Raw genomic sequence first — 10,881 nt, 5'->3', positions numbered from 1 at the left:
TAATAATAATAATAATAATATTTTTAATCTAAACAGGATACCAGAAAAAATATGATAAACTATTAATCAGAGCCGTTCATGTATGCGGATTGAAACTAGGGCGACTAAAAACCGAAATGAAAGAGCCGTTCATGTATGCGGATTGAAACTAGGGCAACTAAAAACCGAAGTGAAATTTTATTCAAAAAAATTCGAACTGGAATCCAAAAATTAAAATTTAATAAATTTTGAATCGTTAAAAATCGAACCGATCCGAGTTTAGTTTTACGTAGGCAGAGGTGGTGGTAAGTAAATGGGGGTCAGTTTGTAAAAGGTAGTGTGGCCACCTTAAAGTAGAGAGCGGGGGGAGGGATGAAAAAAGCTGATTGTCAGCTTGGCGTGCATAGCATCGCAAGCAAGCATTTTGAGTGCGTGTCTTAATTCCTCTTTAATCAATACAAATCCCAATCTCAAGTACTGACCTAAAGTAACCCCTTCTTCTTTTTTTTTTTTTTACTTTTATCACCACTCTCAAACATCCTAAAAAAAAGTCAAACTAAAAAAAAAAAAAAAACCGTTCCGTAAAAAATAAATTCATTGTTTAGCCGTGATGTTACAGATTTCATAAATCGGAACTATTCGGTTGAGCTACCGATTTATAATTTATTAGAGGATTTTTAAAAAATCGGATGATTTATTGGCGATTTATTGAAAATCGGTCAAATCAGACAAATATTTTGGACCGATTTTCGAACTATTTATCGGCGATTTTTAAAAAATTATCCGATTTCTATAACAAAGCGTTTAGGCCGTGTATCTCGTAAATATTTAAATTTTGTGTCTTATTCAACTTTTATCCAAGTTTAATAAAAATAATTACTTCAAATTATATTCGTACCAATTCTATTTATATTTTAAACCGTGTCGCGTATTTTAGTGTTTCGATATTGTTGTCTTTTGACTAAAACATGTAAATTGAGGACATGTCCGAATGGAGAAAGTGGTAGTGCTGGTTTTTTCGAAACTGGTAAAGTTGCAAGCCCTTAAGCAGCAAAAACAACTTTTAATCTTTTTAAGTGTGTGTTCTTATTTTTCTGCTGTTTGTTTGATAACTTTAGTTTACACTAAAAAAAAATGTGGAAAACCATTTGTGTTGTGTCTTTTAATGCTAGTTAAATTTTCTTGGTGGGCAGTGCCTTTATGCATGCTTTGTTGGTTTGTGTGAAAATGTATAATATTTGCTTTTTAGTCTATATAGATAAAGAAAAATAAAAAAAATAACTCAGTAATTTAAGTTGCATGTGGTGCTAAATGCTAATCTTGTTCACTTTTGTGCTTGATTCTTTATCCTTTTCTGGGATGGTGTTGATCTTTTAGTACATACACAATATTGATGTTGATATGTATGTATTGATGAGCCTTGGATTTTGTGATTGTGTATCTACTGATTGCAACCTGAAGGCTTATGATAATTTGAGGTGAGTTTATGGTTTTTCAAGTTTCTGATGCAAAGATATGATGTTGATCATGGTGGGAAATTTTTAAGAAGATTTAATGTGAGATCTCTGAAATGATTCTTTTGGTTCCTCAGATTTTGTTACTAGCTGTGTTTGATTGTGCTATTTATAATGAGGTATTTACTTTGGTTCTTGATCTTGTAATTTACTATTCCCTCTATCTTAGGCCAATATATTTATCAAGATAGATGCTTCTTGTCTACCATTTTGGTGGTTTCTTCAACTGATATCAAGATGCTTTCTTGTTGTTGGAATTTTTAATTTTTCGATTGCGAAATCTAATTATGAATATTCATTGTAATGTGTATTGGGTTTGGAAGTTGAAGCTTTAAGTGGCATTGAGGGTTTAGGGTATGAATCTTTATGCATTTTAAGTACATGTAAGTAAAACTAGGAAGACTAAAAAAATTAGACATAGTGAGAGAAAGAATGATAAAGAAATAGAGGGGGAGGTGGTGGGGTGGAGTCAGATTTGTGCTTGTGGCCTTGTGGGTGGTCTCTGGTTTTTGAGAATAATTTAGTATTGTGACTCTGTTGCTTGTGTCTCCTTGGCTTCCTCGGTGCGCCCGGGCTCTGTGGGCTTTGCCGTCGACCAAGGAAACACCCACTTCTGTTAATCACTTCCTATTGAAGTGATCCCTTTTTAAAAGAGCTGCACAAACCACATTTCTCTTTCTCTTTGTCAAGATTCGGTCATACTAAGAAGCATATATCCGTTTTCCTTTCTTGAGATCCATTTTCTTCTCCTGAAGTTTTAAAATAAGTCACCCTATATCAAATTTTAGGTCCTTGACAGTTAGTAGTTTTGTTAGTTAGACCCTAATCATTGTTGGCGGTTGTGCTAGTTGCTCATAGGGGATGTCCAGTAACGAATGCAACCGTTTCTAGTCTTGGAGTAAGCAGTTGAATATTGGGAAAGTTAGTTTATCAGATATCACAGAGCAGAATCAGATCTTTCAGTCTCCAGGATGAAGTTCATGAAACTTGGATCAAAACCTGATTCCTTTCAGACTGATGGGAAGAATGTTAGGTATGATACTCTCCAACTTATAATTATTTGATGTCCTCATTTATGCTGTTTTGTTTAAGTTTATCAAGTGTAAGGCTTAATATACTTGAACTTGTTTTCAAAAAAACTATTTACTTCTACCCGCTCCAACAATTTTTCTAAGTTCATTTGACTTGAGTAACTCTTTCCATCATTATTTCCTCTAAATTGGTCGATCTTATTTTTGAATTTCAAGCCTTTACTATTGGTTGGTAACAGGTACTCCAGAGCGATCAAAACTTATAATCAGTGTAATATAGACTTGTTATATAGAGTAATTCTCCTCATAATTTGCCCATTTCGATTTACAGCTAGGACAGAGAAAAACAAACAAATGTCTATTTGATGATAATGCAAGACCTGATTGTGCAAAGATATCCAAATTAGAAACTTTGTATGATTTAGTTGTCTTAAAGCAGTTAATCTGATAATTTCCAAATTCCACAGAGTATGTGATTGTGATCGCTAGAATATAGACGTTTTAGTCGGGGCTTTGATCCTTCACTGGCTACACTTGAGTTGAGATTATATAGAAAAGAATATATTAGGTTTTAATAAGCACGAGTAACAAAGACCACTGATATAATTTTTTCGGTGTATTGAGTAAAGAATTTCATGTGCAGGTATGTAGCAACTGAGCTGGCATCTGACGTGGTTGTTTGTGTTGGAGATGTAAAGTTTTATCTACATAAGGTATGTACCATACTCAATCACTTACATTCTCGAGTGTTTCTTCCATTTTGGACTTGGTGAGTCGCAAGCACAGGCTATGGCCAGAAGTCCTGTTAGTCTTTCTTTCTTCTGGATCCCTGCATAACATTTTCCAGTTAAACTGAAATTTTAATAAGTTCTAAATATTATATGTATCTAAACTGAAGTCATTAGTATATAAAAAATGTTAATACAAATTTTCTGTTACTTACAAGTTGGTCCAGAGTCGGAAATATGACAACAGATAGGCCTGGTCTGTATAAGTGATGATCCATCAAGTCTTATATTTACCGTAATACTGCCGGCTTAGTGCTTAAAACATAATGTGTAGTGAGATATAAGTAATGTCAGTTAATATGTGGAGGAATATGGTACTGGTGGCTCAAAATAGTTGCTTTCTTGATAAATAAAAGTTTACTTTCAAGGAGAACGTTTAACTAAAAGTTGAAAGGACACTCATTGCACGGCTACTAATCAGATCCTTCTATGTATTCCTGATGCTAACGAACAATATTTTTCTTTGCAGTTTCCACTTTTGGCCAAGAGTGCTCGTCTGCAAAAATTGGTTGGAACAGTGGATGAAGGTAATGTTGATGAAGTTGACATTCATGATGTTCCAGGTGGCTCTACTGCCTTTGAAATATGCACAAAGTTCTGTTATGGCATGTCTGTCACTTTAAATGCTTATAATGTTGTTGCCGCACGTTGCGCTGCTGAGTACCTGGAGATGCATGAGTCTGTTGAGAAAGGAAATCTTGTCTACAAGATTGATGTCTTTCTCAGTTCAAGCATTTTCCGAAGCTGGAAAGATTCCATTTTAGTTCTTCAAAGCACAAAGTCTCTATTGCCTTTGTTTGAAGAATTGAAGTTGGTCAGCCGCTGCATTGAATCAATAGCTTCGAAGGCCTCTGTTGATGTTGCAGATGTTGACTGGTCCTATACCTATAACCGGAAGAAATTGCATGAGGAAAATGGGAATGACACCAACCACAATGGGGTTAGAAGTAGGTTAGTGCCACAGGACTGGTGGGTTGAGGACTTGTGTGAACTTGGAATGGATTTATACAAACGTGTTTTAGTTAATATAAAAAACAAGGGAATTATTTCTGATGAAGTGATTGGAGAAGCTTTAAAAGCTTATGCTCAAAGAAGGTTACCGGGCTTCAGTAAGGACATGATCAAGGGTGGTGACATTCAAAAGATTTGCTCAATTATTGAGATGATTGTGTGGCTACTACCCACCGAAAGAGGCAGTGTCTCTTGTAATTTCTTGCTTAAGCTGTTAAAAGCGGCTATTTGGGTGAATTCAGGTGAAATGGTGAAAGATGAACTAACAAGTAGAATTGGTCAGCAACTTGAGGAGGCTTCTATAAATGATCTTCTGATAAGGAATCGAACTGGGGAATCTACCACATATGATGTTGGTATCATCAAAAGAATACTGGATGAATTTAAAATGCAAGATCAGAATGGGGGAGCTCAAGTGGAAGGCGGCCATGAGATTCAAGAAGTAAGGAAGCTGGGGATTTTATCAGAAGCTTCGAAGTTGATGGTGGCAAAGCTGATAGATGGATACCTTGCTGAGATATCAAAAGATCCTAATTTATCATTGTCGGCCTTTATTGATCTTGCAGAGATGGTGTCCACTTACCCTCGCCCTTCACACGATGGACTATATCGAGCAATTGATATGTATCTTAAGGTAAGAACTCTCAAAACTCAAGTCAGTATCATTTGTTACTGAAAAGACTCTTGCTAAAGTGTCCCATCTTAATTTCTCATAACTGTGTAATTCCAAACTATTCCAAGGGAAGCTCTTATACCTGGAGTTTTCACTTGAATTATATATCTTTAGAGATATGTCTAGTAAACAGAACATCCGGAACTTGTTTTTTGTTATTATTTGCATTGGGTGTATGTCGGTTACTAAAGCACGCTTAGATCTCAGATGGTTTCTAAAAGCATGCTGAATCTTTTCTTGCAATTTTATGTGTTTTCTTTTTATGCTTGGTGAAGTTTAATATTGCATTCTTAGGTCTAATTGCAGTACTCAAGCTTTTGCACAAATGTTCAAGATGGAAGTTTATTAGAGATATGTTTTTTGAGCATCTTCGCCAACAAAGCATTACTATAGTATATTTTTTGCAATTTCAAATATGTTGTTTGGGCTTTGTACAGGAGCATCCTAAAATCAGCAAGAGTGAGAGGAAGAAAATATGCAGGTTGATGGACTGTAAGAAACTGTCAGCAGATGCTTGCATGCATGCCGTACAAAATGAGAGATTGCCATTGCGAATAGTTGTGCAGGTGCTATTTTTCGAGCAATCTCGAGCAGCTGCATCCTCAGGATGTAGCACGCCAGACCTTCCCAAAGCCATGAGAGACCTTAACAGTGGGTCTCACGGGAGCTCCAGAACAGCCACCACCAACACAGACGAAGACTGGGATGCTGTTGCCACCGCAGAAGAGCTTAGGGCCTTGAAGGGAGAGATTGCAGCCATGAGACTGGGAAATGGAATAGCGAGAAGCAACAGCAGCAATGGTAAAAGCAATGCAGATAAGGCAGTCATTAGCAAGATGAAAGGGTTGCTTATGTCAAAAAGGATGTTTTCAAAACTTTGGTTGAGCAAAGGTAAACAACAGAGTGAGAACAGTGGGTCTGATTCTTCGGAGAGTGTTGGTTTAGTCACCATAGAAGAAACAAAGTCGACTCCTTCAAGAAAAGGAAAGCACCTGGTTTCTTAGTAGATGAATATTACATGCAACTTTTCTTAATTATTATTGTTTTCGTATTTCCCCCCTGTCAAAAGAGAGATTATCTTAATTAACATGTTAAAACTAGTGGGGTTTATCTTTTATTAAATTTATTTTTTTTAAAAAAATACCTGGAGCAATCTTAGTTTGAGCCAGTTACAACCTCCATCACTACTAATTCAAAAATCATCAGCCTTTAAGTTTACAAAATATATACACACATGACTCATGTCTCAAAATATATATGTATGGCGTCATATCAATAAAAGGTTGCCAACACTTGCAACAAACATGTTTATTTGAGAGCATTCTGTGTTGGCGACTTGGTGTTAACTGTTAAGTAACACGTTCCAGAACACCGTGCATATGACGGCAAGAAAATTAGCTGACACATGGGAAAACTCATAACTCATTTTTAAAATTTTCTTTTTCTGAATAAAAGTTTATTGTTAAATAAAAGCTTTAAAATACTGTGAAATTTTATATTTTCAAATATTAACAACCTAGTGAGACGAATGGAGTAATATGTTTTCATCGTGAACATCTCCAACTTTCCGTGTATTAAAATCTTATTAAGTTATTTTGTTTAATAAAATACATGGATCCGGATAATTCATTTTCCGATCCGATTAAAACGGATATCCGAATATTCGTATATCCGATTAAATCGGAACTGGAACCGGACTAGAATTTTAATGATCCGAAAAATCAGATATCTGGTTCTACGTTTACTCATCAGACCTGATATGCGATTTTACTCCCCCCTACCTGAATCATTCGTACTCATATACATAAATTAATAAATTATACATCCATTATATAAGAATTAAAATTAATTTATCATCAACAACTAAAACGAAAATAATTTCAATTAAAGCAATTTAGAATATGCCCTTCTATTACACGATTTACTAAGCTAGTTAGTCTTAAACGTGGGCATAACATTCCTCAGAGAAAATAAATAATCTACATCTACATATTTTATCAAAAGCTATACAAGCAAATTTGACCCATCCACCACTACAATACTGCTCTCTTTTCTTAAATACTTTTTTCAGTTTGCCAATGCACGTTTTTGATTGTTAATATGTTTAATTTCGTATTAGTATTAAATATAAAAATTTCATTGTATTAAAATACCCGTAAACACGAATACAACAAAATCACTCATAACTATGTTTTGACTGTAAATTAATAGTCAATTATTTAACATAAACATGACAAAAGTCAAAATGACAAAAATATTGTGGTACGGAGTAATACATATTCACAGATTATCATAAATATTCCAAGCCACATTTTGGACAACACAAGTCAGTCACACGACATGCATCGGCAATCCAAGTCAAAAACACTGTTGTCAGTTGTGTGTACACTGTACACTATTCTAGAACACAAAACTTGTATTTTTTTTCTTTTTTTTTTCTTTTGAGTACATACATGAATTTCTATATCCTTGAAGTTTTAGTACTAACAAGTTTATCAGATGCTTATAAAACTCAGGTTTCATGTAGAGTGAGACACACAAGGTGCATGTTGCAATGCTGCTTTAAATTACTCATGAAATTACTATCTATAAATATACATAAACATATACTAAAAACTGCAGAGGAATCATTTTGACAATAAGCTAAAGAGCAAGGCCTTTGATTCAGAAATGGAGTCTAAAGGAAAAGAATTGATAACAGATGAAGGCAAGAAGAAGCTCAATTACTCCAATACCAGCATTGATAGTTTTATCAGTGACCAGAATGGTATGCATGCCACAGATTATCATTAATATTCGCATTTGTATTATCATCGAGAATAATTTGATCACTTACCCTTGAACCTGTTTTGTAAATTCAGGTTTTCAAGACCATCACATTAATTCTTATCACGCGTTTGTCTAATCTTAAATGGACAAAAGATCAATAGATGAGTTTGGGACACAGACTATAACTTCGTAGCGGTCCAGCATCCAGCCAGTAATGACCTATTATTTCCTCTAAATTGGTTGATCTTATTTTTGAATCTCAAGCCTTTACTATTGATTGGTAACAGGTACTCCAGAGCGATTAGCTCAAAACTTATAATCAGTGGAATGATAACTTGTTAAATAGAGTAATTCTACTCATAATTTGCCTATTTCGATTTACAGCTAGGACAAAGAAAAACAAACTATGTCTATTTGATGATAATTAAGGTCTGATCATAAAAAGATATCCAAATTAGAAACTTTGTATGATTTAGTTGTCTTAAACCAATTAATCTGATAATTTCCAAATTCTGCAGAGTATAGACGTTGTCGGGGCTTTGATCCTTCACTGGCTCTGCATGAGTTGAGATTATATAGAATAGAATATTTTAGGTTTTTTCCCTAAAAAAAAGAGAATATTTTAGGTTTTAATAACCATGACTCACAATGACCACTGATATAATTTTTTTTGGTGTATTGAGTAAAGAATGTCATGTGCAGGTATGTAGCAACTGAGCTGGCATCTGATGTTGTTATTAGTGTTGGGGATGTAAAGTTTTATCTACACAAGGTATGTACCATACTCATTCACTTACATTCTCGGGTGTTTCTTCCATATTAGACTTGGTGAGTTGCAAGCACAGGCTATGGCCAGAAGTCCTGTTAGTCTTTCTTTCTTGTGGATCCCTGCATTACATTTTCCAGTTAAACTGAAATTTTAGCAAGTTCTAAATATTATTTGTATCTAAACTGAAGTAATAAGTATCTAAAAAATGTTAATACAAAATATGCTGTTACTTACAAATTGGTCCAGAGTCGGAAATATGACAACAGATAGGCCTGGTCTGTATAAGTGATGATCCATCAAGTCTTATATTTACCGTTATACTTCCGGCTTAGTGCTTAAAACATAATGTGTAGTGAGATATAAGTAATGTCAGTTATTATGTGGACGAATATGGTACTGCTGGCTCAAAATAGTTGTTTTCTTAATAAATGAAAGTTTACATTCAAGAGCAACATTTAACTAAAAGTTGAAAGGACATTCATTGCACGGCAACTAATTCGATCCTTCTACGTTTTCATGATGCTTACGAACAATTTTTTTTCTTTGCTGTTTCCACTTTTGGCCAAGAGTGCTCGTCTGCAAAAGTTGGTTGGAATAGTGGATGAGGGTATGTTAATAAAGTTGACATTCATGATATTCCACGTGGCTCTACTGCCTTTGAAATATGCGCAAAGTTCTGTTATGGTATGTCCGTCACTTTAAATGCTTATAATGTTGTTGCCGCATGTTGCGCTGCTGAGTACCTGGAGATGCACGAGTCTGTTGAGAAAGGGAATCTTGTCTACAAGATTGATGTGTTTCTCAGTTCAAGCATTTTTCAAAGCTGGAAAGATTTCAGAGCACAAAGTCTCTATTGCCTTTGTTTGAAGAACTGAAGTTAGCTTCAAAGGCCTCTGTTGATGTTGCAACTGGTCCTATACCTATAACCGGAAAAAATTGCAAGAGGAAAATGGGAATGACATCAACCACAATGGGGTTAGAAGTAGGTTAGTGCCACAGGACTGGTGGGTTGAGGACTTGTGTGAATTTGGAATGGATTTAAACAAACGTGTTTTAGTTAATATAAAAAACAAGGGAATTATTTCTGATGAAGTGATTGGAGAAACTTTAAAAGCTTATGCTCAAAGAAGGTTACCGGGCTTCAGTACATGATCAAGGGTGGTGACATTCAAAAGATTTGCTCAATTGTTGAGATGATTGTGTGGCCACTACCCACCAAAAGAGGCAGTGTCTCTTGTAATTTCTTGCTTAAGCTGTAAAAAGCAGCTATTTGGGTGGATTCAGGTGAAATGGTGAAAGATAAACTACCAGTAGAATTGGTCAGCAACTTGAGGAGGCTTCTGTAAATGATCTTCTGATAAGGAATCGAACCACGGAATCAACCACATATGATGTTGGTATCATCAAAAGAATACTAGATGAATTTAAAATGCAAGATCAGAATGGGGGAGCTCAAGTGGAAGGCGGCCATGAGATTCAAGAAGGAAGTTGGGGATTTTATCAGAAGCTTCGAAGTTGATGGTGGCAATGCTGATAGATGGATACCTTGCTGAGATGTCAAAGGACCCTAATTTATCATTGTCGGCCTTTATTGATCTTGCAGAGATGGTGTCCACTTACCCTCGCCCTTCACACGATGGACTATATCGAGCCATTGATATGTATAGGTAAGAACTCCCAAAACTCAAGTCAGTATCATTTGTTACTGAAAAGACTCTTGCTAAAGTGTCCCTGTTATTTCGTATAAGTGTGAAATTCCAAACTATTCCAGGGAAGCTCTTATACCTGGAGTTTTCACTTAAATTATATATCTTTATAGAAATGTCTAGTAAATAGAACATCCGGAACTTGTTTTTAGATATTATTACCAAGTATATTGAGTATGTCGGTTACTAAAGCACGCTTAGATCTCAGATGGTTTCTAAAAGCATGCTGAATCTTTTCTTGCAATTTTTCTTGTTTTCTTTCTATGCTTGGTGAAGTTTGATATTGCATTCTTAGTTCTAATTGCAGTACTCAAGCTTTCACATAAATGTGTGCGAGATGAAAGTTTATTAGAAATATGTTTTTTGAGCATTTCACTAACAGAAACTTTCATAGCAGTAGTCATAATACAAACAGAAATTAAAGTTAATAGGTTACAAACATAGTAATCATAATACAAACATAAATTGTACTCAATAGGTTACAAACAGGAGTTAGTAGGTTACAAAAAAATATGCATTTCTTTGAACCCATGCAGAAGGGTGATCAACCTTAATCCAATCTGCTCCAGGTAGAACAGCCCTTACATAAAAAAACCCGAAAGCTTCAAGATAGACTATTCCTGTAGGTACATCTTTAATCA

The 10,881-nt window shown here is 35.1% G+C and overlaps 1 protein-coding gene and 1 pseudogene across 4 annotated transcripts; both read left to right on the top strand.

The window, feature by feature from the left end:
* The first annotated feature begins 1,011 nt into the window (after window positions 1–1,011).
* On the top strand, window positions 1,012–6,096 carry LOC141720681 (phototropic-responsive NPH3 family protein NPY2-like). 4 transcript variants are annotated; one of them, XM_074523239.1, is made up of 6 exons: window positions 1,012–1,457; window positions 1,571–1,612; window positions 2,352–2,526; window positions 3,168–3,237; window positions 3,782–4,957; window positions 5,434–6,096. In XM_074523239.1, exons 3-6 carry the CDS (start codon window positions 2,465–2,467, stop codon window positions 5,998–6,000), a joined length of 1,875 nt encoding a protein of 624 aa, XP_074379340.1. In that variant the 5' UTR covers window positions 1,012–1,457; window positions 1,571–1,612; window positions 2,352–2,464; the 3' UTR covers window positions 6,001–6,096. The 4 variants fall into 4 exon arrangements, with proteins under 4 accessions (XP_074379340.1, XP_074379337.1, XP_074379339.1 ...); XM_074523236.1 differs by having other exon boundaries at window positions 1,013–1,457; window positions 2,342–2,526; XM_074523238.1 differs by lacking the exon at window positions 1,571–1,612 and having other exon boundaries at window positions 1,013–1,457; window positions 2,342–2,526.
* Window positions 6,097–8,792: 2,696 nt separating this feature from the next.
* LOC141717054 (phototropic-responsive NPH3 family protein NPY2-like) lies at window positions 8,793–10,309 on the top strand (annotated as a pseudogene).
* The last annotated feature ends 572 nt before the right edge of the window (window positions 10,310–10,881 follow it).

The sequence above is a fragment of the Apium graveolens genome, chromosome 4 (assembly GCF_009905375.1).
Source record: "Apium graveolens cultivar Ventura chromosome 4, ASM990537v1, whole genome shotgun sequence".
Lineage (NCBI taxonomy): Eukaryota > Viridiplantae > Streptophyta > Magnoliopsida > Apiales > Apiaceae > Apium > Apium graveolens.
This window is presented reverse-complemented; position numbering and strand designations above follow the sequence as displayed.

Coding starts and splice junctions, on each gene's coding strand:
- LOC141720681 (XM_074523239.1), top strand. CDS start 2,465: ATGAAGTTCATGAAACTTGGATCAAAACCTGATTCCTTTCAGACTGAT. Junction 2,527..3,167: donor ACTGATGGGAAGAATGTTAG/GTATGATACTCT, acceptor TTTCATGTGCAG/GTATGTAGCAACTGAGCTGG. Junction 3,238..3,781: donor TAAAGTTTTATCTACATAAG/GTATGTACCATA, acceptor TTTTCTTTGCAG/TTTCCACTTTTGGCCAAGAG.